The sequence below is a fragment of the Sylvia atricapilla genome, chromosome 24 (genome assembly GCF_009819655.1).
Source record: "Sylvia atricapilla isolate bSylAtr1 chromosome 24, bSylAtr1.pri, whole genome shotgun sequence".
NCBI classification, from domain to species: domain Eukaryota; kingdom Metazoa; phylum Chordata; class Aves; order Passeriformes; family Sylviidae; genus Sylvia; species Sylvia atricapilla.
Window position 1 is genome coordinate 2807535 of NC_089163.1, and position 18315 is coordinate 2825849.

The 18315-nt window shown below is 48.4% G+C and overlaps 1 protein-coding gene across 1 annotated transcript in view; it reads right to left on the reverse strand.

Annotated features, from left to right (window-relative positions):
• Nucleotides 1-4124: 4124 nt before the first annotated feature.
• KIAA0319L (KIAA0319 like) overlaps nt 4125-18315 on the reverse strand; it is a 30038-nt gene continuing 15847 nt past the window's right edge. Inside the window, exons 8-21 of the mRNA XM_066335358.1 lie at nt 17537-17629; nt 16832-16964; nt 15725-15953; nt 14875-14998; nt 14210-14342; nt 13217-13365; nt 12763-12914; nt 12451-12589; nt 11964-12123; nt 9921-10063; nt 8832-8954; nt 8229-8319; nt 7783-7874; nt 4125-5863 (exon numbers count right to left, since the gene is read on the reverse strand). Coding sequence (XP_066191455.1) covers nt 5676-5863; nt 7783-7874; nt 8229-8319; nt 8832-8954; nt 9921-10063; nt 11964-12123; nt 12451-12589; nt 12763-12914; nt 13217-13365; nt 14210-14342; nt 14875-14998; nt 15725-15953; nt 16832-16964; nt 17537-17629 — 1949 coding nt within the window. The 3' untranslated portion in view covers nt 4125-5675. The remainder of the gene's footprint in view (nt 5864-7782; nt 7875-8228; nt 8320-8831; nt 8955-9920; nt 10064-11963; nt 12124-12450; nt 12590-12762; nt 12915-13216; nt 13366-14209; nt 14343-14874; nt 14999-15724; nt 15954-16831; nt 16965-17536; nt 17630-18315) is intronic.

An 18315-nucleotide genomic window follows, 5' to 3' on the forward strand; every position in this document is an offset into this window, starting at 1 on the left:
CGCTCGCCCCATCCCGGTGTCGGTGTCCCGGCACATGTGCCCAATTCTGGGGATGCTGTGTGGGTGATCTCCGCTGAGAAGCCCTCTCCCTCCCGGACAGAGGCAGCCAGGGCCGCCACCAGCGCGCAGGCAGCCGGCCAGCTCTGCCACCTGCCCCACGTCCCCCGAGTGCCCTAAAGCCATGTCATGGGGGCAGCAGGCACACGCCACTGGGCCCAGCGGCAACCCGAGGGCAAAACAGAGCTGTGGAGCGCACAAAAGGGTAAAACCCGTCACCACTTCAGCCACAGGAGATTCCCACGGCCAAGGGGAGCCCGCGGGGATGGGGATCCCTGGGTTGCTCCAGGCGCCTGGGGTGTCCCCAGCACCCACGGGGCCGTTGTTCCAGCATCCCCAGCCGCCAAATCCGGGGGCACAGGGCTGCTCTGCCCACCCGCAGCCCCGCCGGTCCTACCTGCGGAGAGCTGGCGGGGCGAGGGGGACCCCGTGGCCGGGGCAGGATGCTGGGAGACACCTTAATGTGGTTCCCAAAGGGAAAAGCCAGGACCAGCAGCGTGGCATCCCTCCCGCGGCGGTCCCGGCGGCTCCCTGCCTGCCACGACACCCTCCCCACCCCGGGTGCGCTCTGTTTGCCTGCTATTTTTGGCAGCCTCCTAAGAGCTCCTCTCAGGCTATTAATAATGAGAGTGAGAAATTCGTTTGGCCTCTCCTATATAAGGAAAGGTAGAGGCTTAGAGGCAGCTAAATATACTGGCGCGTGCGGGAGCGAGCGGGGAGCCTTTGGCACCGCGTGTGGAAAAGGGATTGTTTGAACAATGGAAAGACGGACTCACCCGGCGCACGGGGCCCCGCGTGGACCGACGGGCGGACAGAGGGATGGACAGAGGGCGATGGTGCCCGCGGGCCTCCAGCGCAGCACCCGCACCGCCCCCGATGCCCCTCGGGGCTCTGCCTCAGCAGGAGGAGCAGCGGGAGAGGAGAGGCAGGAGCAGGGATGCTCCGCAAACTCCTGCCCCAAGCCAGCTCCAAAATGCCTGTAAACAACCCCTACTGGGCCAGCAGCGACCCGGGGAGTGACGCTGGGTCTGTGCCCGGTCAGGAGGGACGCGAGGGGTGCTGGCGGCGGGGAGCAGGTGGGAGACAAGATCCCACTGGGACATGCCCGAAGCAGGGTCGGTTCTCCAGCTGAGCCCCCTGCAAATCCTGGCTTCTCTCAGGGCCGTGACCAACGCTCCTGCCCGGCTCTGGAACAGCCCCCGGGGGCATCTCCCGCAGCCGGGGACGCTGCAGGGTGCCAGCGGTGTCACAATGTGTCCCCAGCTGGCAGGGGACACCGCAGCAGCCCTGCAGCGCGCCCACACCCTGGGCACAGGATAATGGAAGGAGCACATGGTTACTGTAAATGTGTCCCCCCCGTGGCTACGGGAGACCCGGGCGAGGTGCGGGAGCTCCTGTCAGCGCCGAGGACAGGGAGAGCCCGGCTGGAGGAAAGAAAGCAGCAGCAATCCAGGGAATCCTAATGACAGGAAGGCGCTGGGGAGCAGCGCCAAATCCACACGGTCGGAGCAAGGACAGCACATGCAGCAGGAGTACAAAGAGAGGAAAAACCGTGCTCCTCTGGCTCCGGAAAGAGACTTTTGGGGTGTTTTTTTAACTCTTCGTAGCCCTGGGTGCTGCTTAGAGAGGCACAAATGTAGCTGCGACTGCAACCCCGATCTCCCCGGCTCCGTCACCGTGCTACAGGCGCCTGGGTTTGGCCCCGGCCGCGGAGCCTGCGGCCAAATCCCTGCACCACATCCCCCAGGGACCGCGGGGCTTCCCCCGGCTGCTCAACCACCACAACAGCGGACAGCCGCGGTGGGCAGAGTCCTGGAGCTGCTGCCTTGGCCACCGTCACAGCTGCCTCAGTTTCTTGAGCTGTGAAATTCCAGCAATAAAACCCATTTCATAGACTGCGGAGCCTGGGGCTGCTCTGAGGCTCCAGCCCAGGCCCTGATCCCCCCCTGAGGATGTGACAGAGACCAAAATCTGCTGGAGGCAGGAGCAGCTCTTTGCCCGCAGGGCAGTGACAAACCCCATTCTCCTCTCCCAGCGCTGCCCTGGGGCTGCTGCAAGTTTTCCCCACCCACCAAGCCGAGCCCGCAGCCGGGAATCTCATCAGATTTGGCTTCCTCTGTCCTTAGGTGACATTGAGGGAAGTGAACTCGGAGGGCTCCAGCCCACCCCATGGACCACGTGAACTGTGCACGGACGGAAGGGCAGCTCTGAAGGTCAATCTCCCTTTTCCGAAAAATCCGTGTCCCAGAGTGCCACCGGGTCCCTCCTGGCTGCCACGGTGCTAAAGTGTGTTCCCTACACAGCCAGCCCCAGTGAGAGCTGGGTGGCCACAATCATCTCCATCAAGGACTCCACTAATTAATAAATCTTCCTCTGCTGCATGAGGAGGTGCTGCTATTCAGGTGTGGGGCAACTGCTATTTTACTTTCCTGTGAAATCAAGCCTTCGGTGAAAACTGTCCCATAGCTGAAACTGGAGAAAGAAGTAAAACATCTTCTCATTTGCAAGGAACATTTTGTTTAAAAAAAAAAAAAAAAGAAAAAAAAAGAAAAAAAAAAGAAAAATACTTTTAGTCTTGACCCCTGGAAGGTAACGCTGGAATCACCAAACACCAACAGGCAGGTTGGGCACCCCCAGTATGCAGCAGGACGAGGAAAAAATTTAAGAGCAAACTATTTCAAAACTAGAATTTGCCTCAAACATCTTCACCAGCACTTGAATATGTTGAAGGAAACAAAACTGAGTGAAAGTGCTGGTTCATCTGACAGATGTCTCAGCCTTTAACTTCTACACGTGGGCAACTTGTAGCCAGTGTCTAATTGTGAAATCATAAAGCATAGCAATGCAGAAACCTTCTCGAGCAAGGTCACGCTCACGGTGCTCAGTTAACAAACCAGCAGCAAAATTAGTGACGCTGGGCGAGGAGGAGAGTGGGGAAAGGGATTCCAACACCCCAGGGAGGCCCTGTGCACACGCCTGGGGAGGGCTGTGCTCCTGGGGCACTACAGCAGACAGCCCACCCTGCTCCTCCCTTGGGCCAGAAGTTTCCACCTTCAGCCTGGAGTGTCTCCTTGCCTCTGTCAGCCCCACACGTGCCCCCCAAAGCTGGGGTGCAGAGCTGCCTGTCCCCATTCCTGAATGGCACTGAGGGTTAACACACGGAGGGGGAAGAGGCTGCACAGCCAGGGAATACTAATGGGAGCAAGGAATCCACTGTGAGCTTGTGCTGTGCTGTCACAAACCTGCACTCGGAGATGGCAAGTGACTACGAGCTGCTGGGCATGGAGAGAAAGCCAAAGCCCAACCTTGGGTTGGGGTGCAGCCCCTCAGTATAGCACCCCCAGCTCAAGGGCTGTGACCCCACAGTGACACACAGGGGGTGAAGGAAACAACCACAGCTGAACAAAGATGTTGGAGGGTGACAGCTGCAGAAATTGTAATTCCCTGTCCCACAACAAGCAGCCAGGCTCACTGGAAAGCCCAGCCTGTGCCTGCTGAGAAGGGCACTGACCCCTGCAGCAAGCAATGCCCAATGGCTGAGCCCCCATCTGCTGTTGGGGGCCCTCCCTGGGATGGGCAGGAATGAGGGGCTCAAAAAGCACAAGCCCCAAGGACCAGAACCACACAGAGCCCAAGAGCTCCCCTCTCCCAGCACGAGGTACAGCCTCAGGACCACACCTGGTCAATCCCTGCAGCTCCAAACCCTCCTATTCCCAAATTTTGTTCACTTACATCCAAATGAAAGGACACACAGAGGGTGGTGTCACCCAAGAGTTCAGTGTGTGGCCATGGGACAGCAGCACTGAGGAGCTGAGGAGCACCCCGGGGTCAGCCCTGCCCATGTGTGGTCCCAGCTGGGTTTGGAGGGGAGAGAGGGTGCAGGAGCCTCCAGGCAGGGGAAGCCTGAGCCAAGCCCCAGCTGTGTGCCAGACAGCCCAGGCAGAGGGTGGCCTGTGCTGTGACGCCAGCAAATGCTGTGGCTTCAGCACTGGGAGAGCTGCAGGCTCCAGTGCTGGGCCTGAGGAACAGCTGATTGCCCAAAAAATAAACTCAGCAGCAGCCATGACTACATTCAGTGAGGGAACGTCCCCTCACGTTCAATAGTGTTTAATCTTCATCTAGCTCAACACAAATCAGTAGTGCAGCAATATAAATACAACTGAGGAACTTAAAGCCTTTTGGCTTTCATAGCTCAAGAAGAAGAAGAAAAAAAAAAAAAGCCAATGAAACCAGTTTCCAGTTTTTAAATTAAACACAAAGAAAGGCAATGAACTGCCCACCCATCCCCAGAGAAGCAGTGGCATCCTTCATGCCAGCACGAGGCTGAGTTCTGCCCAAGGACAGGGTGCAACTCGACAGCAGCACAGTGAGATAAGAAAGTGGGAATAGGAAAGGGCCCCCATGCCTGCCCTTGGGCTCAGGCAGCAGGGGACACAGTGACACATTGTGCCACGTGCTGCTGGAACTGCCCACTGCCCTGGGGTACCCAGAGTTCCCTTTTCCACCATGAAAGGACACCATGTGTGCTCTTCACACCGCGACAGGAGCACACAGGGCTCTGCAGCCACAACAGCACAAGGCCAGAGAGCTGCCAGCCTGAGGGAGCAGCCAGCTGGGGACTGCAGAGAGCAATCCCCATCACCTGGGATGTGCAAATTTTAAGGGGAAAAAAAAACCCAAACCAAAAAAAAAACCCACAGTACACAGTGTTCCATAACTGAGATATGGTTAACGTCCAGCCTCATGGACGGCCTGGTGACCAACAGAAGGTGCTGGGGCCATGGAACATGTCACAGCTTTGGAATGAAGCCAGACGTTGGACATAGGTACCAAAGGTGGGTGTGTGTGTCCCCAGCTCTGGTACCCAGCAGGACTTTGTTGCAGGAGGAGGTCTCCCAACCTGGGCAGTAACCACAGGTCAGCTTTTCACACAGGAACAGGCACCAGTTCCCAACACTCCCCATGAGAGCGGCCTGACAGCGATTTAGAACAGCCACAAACCCCTCTCCTACCTGCAAACTGCCAGAGTGTGACCAGTGTGTTTACATTCCCCCTCCTCTACACTCCAACAGCAGCCAAGTGCACGTGAAAGGACAAGTCTACATTAAAATAGTGCTTAAACCATTAGGGAAGGTGGGAGTAAAGGAGAAGGAAGTTGTTGGACAGCACAAGTAGCCAGTGGTAGGCTGTGGGAGCCTGAAGGGAGCTCAGAGCACAGCTCAAGGACTTGACCTTCCTTCTCCGAGGAGCTCCATGGCAAGTGAGCTGGAGGTCCACAGGTGCTCCCTCCACTGCAGTCTGAGGTGGCTTAGGAGGCTCCTGCACATTCACAGTTGCTCCAAGTGGTTCTGTCCTGCCCTCTCCAGATGCCAGCTCTGTCCTTTTCTGACTCTTCTGGGGTTCACAGTTGCCTTCTCCTCCCTTTGATTTCCCTTGAAGTTCAAATTCAAGTACAACCAGTTTTAACTGAATGAAAAGAAACCCACAAAACCCAAGTTATTTTTTGTGAAACGAGTTAGCAGCATTGTCCTAGTCAAAGTGGCCTCCAAAGGCCCTGGTAGGACAGGGACGGGATTGGCCTTCCCTGCTGAGCTCCAGCCAAGGCTGTCCAAGGGGAGCTATAGGATTTCCTCCCTCTGGTTCTTGGGTTTGAGTGTCAGCTGTCCGTTGCGCAAGGAGCCGTTCTGGCTGCAGAGCAGCTTCCCTTTTTCCCGGTCAGGCCATGTGAAGATGGCTTCATCACTGTCCAGCTCAGACTCTGAGTGCATCAGGCTCGTGTTGAGGACTTGAGCTTTCTGTCTGCCACCTCGAAGGAGAAACATTCCCAGGTTAGAAATGCTTTTAACACCAGTGAACCACCTCACCTTGCTCCATCCCCTCTAAGTCTCCTTTTCCAATCACGTCTAAGAGGCAGCAGAATCTGACTTTCCTCTGTGTGTCTCTTATTCCCTCTGATGCTGAAGCCAAAGTGATCCTGTCTCAGACACTCTGGCATGTCAGAGGTCACAACAACCAAGACAGCACAAAGCACAACAAGCAGACAGGAAGGCAATGATGTGACCAGAAGGGGCTGTGAGTACACGTGGGAGCTCTGTCTCCCTGACCTTGCTCGGGGCATTGCCTAGAAAATGCTTGGAGGGCTCAGGACTGGAGGAAGAGAATATGCAGGTGTGTGAAGGAAGATCTCTGCCATCTCACTACTCTCTCCCTACTCTCCTCTCTGCTACTCCTGCCTGCAAGGGAAGAGAGATAAATTAGCAGGATGAATTTAGATTAATGCACAAGGACAAGAGAGAGACATTTACTGATATTGTCAGCAGAGGAAATACTGAAATTTAGCTTTTCCTTAATGGAGAAATGCAACATTTCCTCTGTTAGCAGAAAGCTCCCTGGACATATCTAGCAGGGAAAAAGACTTTAGTCAGCAGCCAGCCTCAGAAGCAGCAAGATGAGTTTTGCTACCAGAGAGCAAATGGTGAGGCATATTTAGTACATTTACTGCACAGTGGGCTCCGAGGTGACAGATGGTCAGATTAAAGCAGAGTTGGGTGCTGAGGGAGGGAAACACACCCGGGTTTCCTGCAAGGGTATCCATATTTGAGCAGTTGGGACAGCCTGGTCCCTGGAGGACCAGCTGATCAGTCTGTCACTGCTATACCCCCCATGCTGCTCTTGGGCACTGCTCACTTTGCTGGAACACCATTAAATGGGATAATACCAGGATGAGCTGTTATTTTCCCCTAGCAAACAAGATCAGGGACTCTTTTCCATGCACAGTTAACACATCCCCTTCTCTAAACAAAACCAGGACACTGATATGAAACACACACTCAGCAGCTGCAGAGCTCCCTGGCATTCAGCAGGGCTGTACTTGGCACATCCTTTCCAACATTTCCCTCTTTTCCTGGTCAGTCAGCAGGTGACCATGGCTTGGTTCATGTATCAGGCAAAAACACTCCAGCCTGCAATAACTCCCTGATCTTTGCAAAGCACCTAACAAGCACTCTCAGGACAGCAATGCAGGCAGGAAAGTGCTGGCTAAGAACACTGAAGACAAATCCTGCCTTTCTGGAATGGGCCAATGGACCTGTAGCCACATGGAGCACTGAGGAATTCACGGATCTCCCTTTGAAATGCACCTGCTTACTGCAAAACCAGAGGATGAGCTAAAATGGGAAATGTTCACAGCCTGATGCACACAACACCAAGAGTAAGTAAGCTGATGAACGAGTTGTTTGTGGTGGGCAAGTAGCAGAGCTGAAATAAACCTCAATCTCTCCAGTACATAAGTATTTTCAGGTTGTTTTCAGGTGTTGATCAGTTGAGTGTAATGTTTAGTGTCCCTGAATTCCTGCTTTGCTGTACAGAATGACCAAAGGAACTACCAAAACCCAGTGGGAAACTTTAGAGAAGTTACAGTCACAATCAAATTTTGGGCTTCCTGAGTCAGGCTGTTCTGCACAGCTTAATGCATCCACTTCCTGCTTCTGAGGTACCAAGTGGAGACATCAGGACCAGGCCAGTTTCAGCCCAAATTTCCAAACCTAAGAGTTAGATGACTTTACTAAATACCCCATATACAGATCTGAGACAAGCTCTCAGATCTCCTGAGATCCCTCTGTCAGTCCCTACATCACATTTGTTTCACTGTGATTTTAAGTCCACTGAGGAAGAGTCCTCAGTCAGCACTCTGGAAGTGCTGAGCTCTTCCTTCTCATGTTTTACCTGCTTTGGGATTTGGTTTTAACTCCAGGCTTTCTTGATCCGTTGCATCCAAAATCTTGTATTTGCTTTTTCTTTTGGATTTTCCTTTCCGTCTAAAAGGGAAGAAAAGGAATTAAGAGACAGTCCATTTCCAAAAGAGCCAGAAGAAAAACAACTCTGATCCCCAAAGCTAAAGCACTTGCTATTTAGGATTATGTTCATATTACAAAATGAAACATTAAATGTTGCTAAGTTGCACATTTATAGGTTAATCCAAATTTTGCTTCTTAACATAACCCAGAGTTCTGGGACTTCAACATTTAACTTGAAACATTTAAGTGAGAAAACCCAACATTCCAAGGCATCAGTGGATGACCTGCTGGGACAATGGCTTTGAATCTTTAACCTCCTACTGCAGACACTTGACTGTGAACCTGGATACAGCAGGTGTTTGTTCTCAGTCCCACCTCTTACAGCAGCAGATCACCATCCACGACAAGATTCCAAAGGCAACCACGATGACAAAAGATGCAATGATCACATAGAGCACACTCCACTCTGCAAGCAAAACCCCAGAGATAAATATGTTTTGGCACCTCATACAATTTTGGTGCACATTTTACGAGACTATTCTTGGGAAAGAAAAGGTAAGGCCTGGCCCTTTGCAGAATTAGAGGCCTGCACTCCTCACTGGCACCAGCAGTGGGAAGTTCGAGATCCAGTGTGTGGGACTTGCTGGGCAGTTCTCACCGTGTGTTTATTTATAAAATTTGCTTTCCTGTGACAGGAAAGCCTCTGTACAGACATGACAGAAGAGAGCTGTGATTTATACCCCCAGAATGGACTCAGCTCTTAGTCAGTGTTCACTGGGAGGGTCTGAAGGAAGGGGAGTCACTTCCCTATAAAACACCAGAAGGTCAGACAAGGGACTGTGTCCTGGTGTCATCATCTCACCAGAGCAACTGGGAGACAGCAGGTGCCTGGCACTGTGCCCACCCTGGGTTTCAAACACCAGTTGTTTGTGGTGGGGCTTCTCTGCCAAGGTGCCCACCCCGGGGGGGTTCACATACCACAGTTGCTTTCGCCGTCCCCCATCTGCACCCTGAGGAAATTCTCCATCCAGAACGGGTCACACACGCAGCGCTTGGTGAAGGAGTCGCAGCGCCCGTGCTCGGAGCAGTTCAGCTGACAGGCTGGGGGCCAAAACCAGCAAGGTGAACTAAATGACTCACAGGTGAGGCAAAAACGGGACAAAAAAGTTCAATACAGCCAACCCCTCCTGCAGGCTCTGACCTGGATGTGGCCCCTCTATAGCTCATTCATGGCTCAGCCGTACTCACACGAGGTGAGATGTGCAAACGTAAGCACCTGGGCCTCATGCCAAACTGAAACATTCCACTTCACCAGCAACATACATTTTGCCTAATAAATCCTCATATTGATACACAAGTGATGGAATTTGTACATTTGTCAAGTAAATGTTTTTAAACAAAGTTTTGATTTTCCAATTCAAACCCCGCCTGTGAGACAGACAAGAAACAAACAGATCCTTTGGAGGGACCAAACAGAGCTGAAGAATGGCTTCTGAAAGCCACAAAATGGTAGGATCAGGAAGCAATGAAAATAATTACTTTACACAATTCTAGTTTCAAGTCTCTAACTGATCAGCAAATGATGCTCACAGGATGGATCTCATAGAAGAAAAACACTGCTAATGTAAAATAATGATAGAAATGGAACATTTCCTGCAGATTGATGTTTGTGCTGCATAGAAAACGAGTGGGTTCATAGCTACCAAGATGAGCAGTTTATTGTTTTCAGGACAACAATCATTTCAGCAGCTGTAGTCCATTAACACTGTATTTTAGCTTCAGAAGTATCAATCTGCTTTTGGTTTTGTGAACTCTTTATCTTCACAGCAACACTGCAAGTAATTATTTATAAGAAGTTGAATGGTGAATAGATGGAATTAATTGGTAAATAAGTCATTAGTGAATAGTCTAATAGACTTAATTTTCTGTTTCCCAATTATTAACATGCAAGCTTCTGCAGTGAGTGTAAGTGTGTGGGCACGTGGGTGTTTTTAGCACCCTTATTCTGTCAGGCAGCTGAAAAGAAGGTAAAAGATGTTCAGTCTGTTCCAAGAGACTCTCACTTACTGACTGTGTTAATCTCCAGCGCCCGGAAGATGAGGAAGTCTGACTGTTGTTTCCGCAGTTCATTCTTCAGTGTCCAGGCCACCTCTCGTCCTTTGAATATCTGATGGGGAGGCTGGTTCTGCACAAAGAACACCATCTTCGTGCTGGAAGAAAGCCAAGAATTATTATCTGCTGCTTCTTCAAACATCAGGTGGAGAGCCACACTCTCCAGTCTGTCATTAGGGGGACTTACACAGAATCCCAGATTTATCTGAAGACCAGACTTCTGGCTCTGTTTGCAAGCAGTAATGGCAGACCTGGTCCTACAAAACCCTTCAGGGTATCTGATCCATTCATGTTTTCCAAGGAAGGGTTGCCCTGTTTTTGAATTTGCACATCAAGCAGATCTTTGCATGTTTATGCTAAGCAGCAAATCCCCAAACTTTAAGGTCCTGCTGTTCTCATATTCTCCTCCCTTCCTCCCTGTGGGATCCTTAGATTTTACTACACCTGGAACTTGAGGGTCCATTTACCTGCTCAGCACAGAGTTCCAGCACCAGACAGTGGAAGTTCACAGTCTTTTGCAGAGTTGAGTTTGAATGCACCAAGTGCTATAGCCCCAAAACAACCCAGGTGTGAGGGATTCTGTATTCTGCAGTTTTTACTGCATTAACTTTATGATAGAAGAAATTGTTCCTCATGGCTTGCTCACCTTGCAGAGCCCCGTGGATCCTTCAGACTCCCAAAAGGATGTATGAACGTTTGGGATTTATTATCACTAGTGAGCTTATGAGTCAATGGGGTATCAGTGAAACCCTCAGAGTATGTGAAAAAGAGCAAACCAGCAGTCAGAGGAAAAAGCTCTTTTTTTAAACAGCACAAGTTACTTTGATAGTGGAAGCAAAAATGGGATCTTAAAGCCATCTGTCAGGAAACAATCTCTGCTCCTTTATAACACTTCCCACTCTTTTGTCTGCTTGAACATATAAACAGATGAAGCATTTATGACAAGAATCCCTTACTTGCCTTACTCAGGGGCGACTGGCTTGCTCATGGCAGAGACAGAGAGCTAAGGTTACAACCAAAAGTGCTGGCACCTCTGTTCTCAGCTCTCTAGGTTTGCATGGACAATGAATTCTGATTTTCCTGCTACAGCAGGCCACTCGGACATGAAGGAATTGATACATCACAGCACTCAGGGAGGTGTAAAGTAACAGCAGATTTATTGCTGACTTGCTGCAGGACTTTAGGCATGTCCCTTAAATCTTCTTCCATGCTTTAGGTACTTAAAAACTACTCCTCTTTTAATAAAAACTAAGTGCAATACTTATTTCACCAGCTTGCCACTCAAGGCTTGTTGCCACTCTCCAGGCTGGCAACACCACCCTGACCTACTGCCCCTCTCAGCAGCCAACTTCCATGTGTGGAGAAATGCAGATTTCTGTAAGCTAACTAGTAATTAAAATCAAGCTTTTCTATATCTTCAAACAGAAATTACATTGACTTTCAACATTTTTCCAAGCACTAATTGGAAGCAGTTGTGAAGGCAATAAAGCTACTGCAGATTTTAGTGAAAGGTGTCCCTGCTTCTGACTGTGTGGTTGGAACTAGATGATCTTGAAAGCCCTTCCTACCAAATCAGTCTGTGATTGTATGAAATACCAATTTGGCATAAAGGTGAGGAGGATTGTTACCCACTCTGGTGTGCTGTAAGTGTTTCAGCAAACTCCTGCACCAAGCCCTGTTACTTCTCCAGTTACAAATCACAGCTGCAGAACAACCCTTCACACAGTCTCCACAATTTTCAAAAACCAAATCAGATTTGTTCTTATTTTACAGGTTTGAGGTGAAAAGACATTCACAGCAGCAGTTTTCAAGGGCAATGCACCATCTCCAGAGGGGAAAGATGCTCAAGATCTGCTTGGCAACTCTGATCCGAGCAGAAATATCAACGTTAAGCAACGACTCCGTGTGTTCTGATGATTCAACCTGCTTTCCAAGAGGCCTTGATTTTCCAAACCCTCAAGCAATTCCTCACCATGTACCCTCCCAGATGAATCCCACCTTTGTTCAGTGTATGGCTGGATCTTTTGCACGGTGATGTCTGAGTCAAGGACTCCCAGTAGCACCCCTATCTGCCGGATGAACATCCCCTTCTGTCGCTCTGTCAGCTGGCTCACGTTCACATCCAGAATTATCTCCACCAGGTTATTTTTCCTAGGATCTAGAGAGAATATAGATAGTATAGATCTTTAGAGTTGCTATTTAGCAGCCCAGGCACAAGGCAGGTTTTTAGCTATCTTTCCAGGATGTTTCTGATTTGAACACAGAACTACAGAGCGGCACTGTGGGAAAGGACATAAATATGACTTTCACAGGTAACAGAAGCAGTGAGAGTCAGCCCTCAAAAACCACATGAAAACACAACCACATCCCCCAAAACTTTTGATGCTTACAGTTCTAAACTGGACTAGATGAAACATTTTAATCCCACTATACTGTTTCCAGAGGGCTGCAGGCAAACGTGGTACAACACAAAACCCAGACTCACCAGGTCTGACCTCCACCGTGGTCCTTTCCACATCACTCTCTCCTTTGGCATCTGTTACTCTGAGGTGAAATGTGTAAGTCCCTTCTACCAGATTGGACAGGAGGAGGACAGGATGATGGTCTGAATTATTTAAAACTTCCTGGAAGGCAGAACAAAGTAAGTAGGAGGAAAAAAAGGATCAAAGTACCACCATGTATCATCATATTTCAGGATATGACAGAGTAACAGCCCAACACTGAGCTTTGTATTTCCTCAGAAGCTGTCAACACTGCCTTGCACTGATTTTTGTGATCTTTTACCAAAGAAACTCACCCCAGCTGCAGGGCTCCCCTCATCCCGGGTCCACAAGTAGCTGACAATCCCCTTATCATCAGAGGACTTGGATCCATCCAACTCTGCTGTGTTTGTGGGCAAGGTGATGACAACGTTACCAGCAATCTTTGCAATGGGCGGCTTGTTTATCTCTAAATAAACAGAGAGAAAGCACTTGGAGAAAGAGCTTGCAGTGCTCAATCAAAAATTACTGCATTAGATCTCCAGTGTACTCCAGAAATCCCTTTCTAACCCTAGAGAGGAGAAGAGAAATACTGCAGGATTAAGCTGAAGATACCATTCTTCCAGAAAAGGGCAAACCTCAAGGCCACTTCAGTGCTCCCCACATTGTCTCCCTCCATTCCTTCCTTTTATTGTGTCTCTGAGCACAGGTTTTGCTGAACTGCTCAGAGATAAGCTGTGACTGAGCAGCTCTGCTCATGGCTGGACGTACCTTCTTTGACGATGACATTGACAGAGCTTTGGCTCTGCAGGTTCCTCTCATCTTTCACTGTCAGAGTGAACTCATATGTCCCAACCTGGAGGCCTGTGACAGTGGCAATGCTGCTGTTGGCATTCTCCAGCTTCACACCATCTGGACCCCTAACCAAGACACAAGAGGTTTGGTTAGTTTTTGACCTTTTTCAGGGGTTTTGATCAGTTTAAACTTTGCACAGAGCACCAGAGGTAGCCTCGCTCCAAACAGGAGCCTGGAAATAAAGAGTCCATGATAAAGAGCAAAATTATGTTCTCCAGTTACAGCAAGATAATCTAAAGAGTAAGTGCAGGATCCAGAACAAAAAGCATAATTTCTCACAGTTTATTGTTTTGGTTAATTTTAAACCAGAGGAAGACTGGTAACAGCACTTAAATGGTGTTTACAGATAGTGGTACTTTCAATAAACTGACTTGTGAACTGCACAATGAGCCAATTTTGTAAAAACAAAAAGGTGCAATGCAAAAATAGTCCTTAATTTCTAGGGCTTTGCACAGACTTTGCATTAGTTGCATAAGTTGCATAAATTGCTCATAGGCTTTTTCCTGAATTCCTTAAAGCATTTCGGGGAATTTAGAGCTGGAAGAGAACTCTGCCTCATTTAAACAAACTGCAAAAGCATTGAGTCAGGAGACCCTGCTGTTGTTTGATCACAAGGGTCAGTCTTTCCATGAGACCAAGACCAAACTCCACTGCTGTGAATGGAAACACAGCTGAGCCACAGCACGCTCAGAGTGGGAGTCAGGCCTAGAGATGAAAGCAAAGCTATTTCTAATGCTCAGAGAAAACTCCACTTCTTTCCAATCAAACATAAATCTTTGTCTTATTCAGGTCACTGGTTAAGCCTGTCAGGCCCAATGTGATCATGACTGAACACAAGGGAGGTGTGGGGGTGTGACTTGATTTAAATGAAAGATTTGGATACACAAGAAGATGGAAGGTGATTCACACCGTGTTTTTTCCCAAAGATAGAAGACTATCTTCTGGTCATCCGAGCTCTTGCTGCCATCTAGAGTGGTGCTGTCCACAGGAAGAGTCAATTCTTTATCTGGACCAGCATCTGCCTTTGGGGGCTTGTTGTTCTCTGAAAAAGAATGCAGGATTTCTCATACACACACCATAAAGGTGAAGCTTAAAACACCACCATTAAGATTTTCTCCATGATCCCCAGTACATCTCTTGCCCACTACCTTGTGCTCAGATAAAGTGAGGTTAAAAGCAGTTAATTCCAATGAGCATTTCATTCACACACCTCCAATAAAATGAGACTGAAAACCAGGAGTTCTGATTTTTGTTCTCATTCTCTGAGTACTGCTCCACTTTTCTTGTCCCCATCCCAAGACCCAGCACTGTGGGTCAGCATTGTTTGGAAATACAATCCTGCTTTTATTGTAGGAAAATATCAATTAGGTTACATTGTGTAAAATAAGAGAATGGCCTACAAAGGCAATATTCCTACAAGCTTTCTTTTGCTCATTTATCAGCAATATACCAGCCCAAAATGGTCCTAAATCAGGGCAGCTTTTCTGAAAGTCACCATAACATCTAGAGGTTGCTGACAGATTGCTGCTAACCTCCAACCCCTGGAAGAGAAGAAGCAGGTAAATGCAACTCACCTGGCTGGACTATCACAGTGACCTCTGCAGTGGACTGGTGCCCAGCAGAATCAGTCACTATGAGCTGGTAGGTGTAATCACCTTCCTGCATTGCAGAGAGCTGCAAGACTGGAGTCCTCACACCCTGTGAGAAAAGATATTCATGGATTAAAAACAATCCTCACACAGATGATGATGGACCAGAAGACTCTGATTCTGAAGTAACTATTACCAGGTCATTCTAGGGGGTTATTACCAACTCCTGCTATGGGAGCAGGAGTCTGTTCCACTCCAGCACTCAAAGCTCTTGCAGCTAAATTTATACACACTACAAAGATGCTGTTGTGGGACAAGAGTAATGCCATACAAGCAGACCTTTTGGGATTCAGTAGTTTCCAACTCCAGTAAAATCTCTGGGGGGCCCTGTGCAAGCCCCACACATTGTGAACCTGATTCATGGACTTCTTATTCTATAAATTTGACAGTAGTAATAATCTTTAAAAGAAAAATGATGACAAGAAACAAGTTCAAACATTTACTGTTGAGTACTGAGGAGAGTCTGGCCAGTATCAGCGAAATTTAGACTCCAAGATTCAGCTCAAAAGTTCCCACCTCTCTCAATCTCCCTTCTTCAGCAGGATTTAAAAGTGCATTGCTCAAGAAAGGAAAAGGTTGCCAGTGGCAAGGCTGGTGCACCAGCTCAGCCACTAAACCAACACCAGCCTCACAGAGGTTTAACTTTAAGCACATACTTAATCATCACACAAGACTCTAAAAGACATTTGCTAACAGTCCATTAAAACTGGTTTGATTATAGACAAAAACCCAGCTAATGAGCAATCCAGGTGGAACACTGGAGACCTGCACTGACCTGCATCTCCATCACTTTCCCTTTGCTGTTGGGGCTGAGCAGCCACTCGTAGCTGACGATGCTGTGGTCATCCGTGCTCTGGTTGCCATAGAGAGTGATGGAGTTCTGGGGCAGGGTGATCACCTGGTTTGGGCCAGCATTGGCCACTGGAGGATAATCCACTGCCTTCTTCACTGTCAGGTTGGCAGTGGTGGAGTTGCTGGCACCATCTGAGTCCACAACTGTTAGACTGAAGAGGGAAAATAGAAGTGAAAGCACTGAAGAGTGATGGTGATCAGAGATGAATACAGCCTTTTCTGAATGGAAACTTCCCCACATGTCCAATTATCAGCCTCAAAGCGATGCAAGGAATTCAACAGTCACATCCATCTCTCACTTGAAATCTAATAACCAGTTCCAAGGTGAAACACAGAAGTGTAATACTAACCCACAAGTGGCCTGGACACACCACATCATCTCAGGTAGGCTGGTACCACAAAACATAACTGCTTTTTGCTAAATCTAGATCTGAACATGGATCTGATTAGTTCATATGCCAACTGCTTAACAAGAAAGCAGCGTTCAGTAAGAGGTACTCTATTTTACTTCAAATAGATCTGCTGATGCAGTGATGGATACCACACCAAAAGACAGGCCAAAGGAAAAACACAGGACAAATAAAAAGTAAAATCAACTACCACCTATTGACCAGGTTGTGCACCAAACCATTAGGCCTCATTCACTTATCTGAGACAAACATACTGCATTTAAAAACTGGATTTGAAGGCTGCATTTCTTCCTAAGCCTATACCTACCTAAAGAGTTTAGATTTGACATTTCAAGAGACATTTTGTAGCACTGACAGACCAGCCATCATCTGAACCAGGGCTACAAGTCAAGAATAAAAAGTAGCTGGACAGCTTATCTCTCCTGAAGGGCAAAGCTACAGAACTACTTGAAAGTGTAGAAGTGGAGAGAGAGAACATCACAAAATGGAGTTCTCCCCATGTTTTGTGGGTTTGTTTTTTGTTTTTGTTTTTTTTTTTAAACCAGATTAACACTTCAGGAATCTCATACATTTCACTCTTAAGGGATGAGAACTGATGGACTCTCCCAGGTGTGACCCACCTGAAGGTGTAATTCCCAGGTACCAGGTTGGTCAGTGTCAGTATGGCAGTATCACTGGAAACCTTCTCCTCCCGCAGGGGACCCTTCAGCTCTTCCCAGTGGTAGCTGATAATTTTATCGTCATCAGTGCTTTCTGTTTCAGTTATGGAGGAAAACACACACACAAGGAGTTGGAAAATGCTGCTTCACAGATTCCAGATGGTCAATCCCTACTTCTCCCCAGGGCTTAATGGGCACAGGTATTTTTGGTCCAAGCCCAGAGTCCCTGTTATGCTCAGACACCCAAACTGCAACAAATCAGTGCTACTTGGGGCTAAAACAACCTGAATTTGTTTAAAGGAACTCCTGAAAAACTCTACTGCAGGTCAAGATCACTGAAGGTGGACTGTCAGTAATTCTACATGTTTGAAGTTTAGCCAAGAGCCCAGTAATTTTGACTGACAGTAATTATTTTTTGATTCTAAGCAGCAACCTCCAGAGCTTTTCCTTTTTTAGGAGATTGGCTCTGGCCAGTGCCCTTCAAAAGGGAACATGGAGAGGTGCTGTTGTGTGTGTTCTGCTCTCCTGGCCAGAGAGGCTAATTCTTTTCACTGAATTGTGTCTGACAACCTCACTGTTTCTCTCAAACTTTATGCAAAAGGCCAGCCCAGGACCAAACATAAACCAGCCCTGCTGGATGCTACACTTAAACCCACAGGTACTCACCACTGCCGTCGATAAGAGTGGAAATGGTTGGCAGGGAGATTTCCTGGAATGGTGGGGACACGATGGCAACAGGAGGCTGATTCACCCGAGGCTCTGCAACAACAATCCAGCTGTTACCATGACAATAGAGGCAGAAAGCCCTGGCCAAGGAACTGCAAAACTATCAGCAATAGTGATTTGTGCTTCCAGCGTGTTCTACACCAGCTTGGGGAATCAGTGCTGGCAAAAGGAGGTTCGAAGAGCATGGAGGTGAACAGCCAGCACACCAGTGCTCTGGGAAGGCTGCACTGCATCAGTTTTCTCCCACTGGGCCAAGCACCTACAGCTTCTTGCCACAGTGTGGCTGCTGCTCTGGAAAGTGAAGGATTTTGGTGCATGCTGCCAGCTGCTAAGTCACTGCTTATAAGGAAATGATCAGCCACAGCACCCAGAAGACCAGCCACACACTCTTGCTAATTTAAGGAGTGTAAGAGCCCTTCTTTGCCCACAAAGCTTGTACAAGAAGTCTTGCTGAAGACTGCAAAATAAAAGGTTCATATTGAAACCTATGGTTGTCTCTTTATACAGGCCACCTAAAAAGTGAGGCAGTCAGCACAAGATGCTGTATCTCCACCAGCTCATCTGCAAACCATGTCTTACAATAAGGAATGAGATTTGACTTAACCTGCCTGTGGTTGGGAATGATATTCCTTACTGGACAGGGAAGAAAGGAACCAACAAAGGAGCTTCAAAGTTCTGGCTTCTCTTCAGTTTTTGCTCCTGCTGCTATAAGTTTTTTG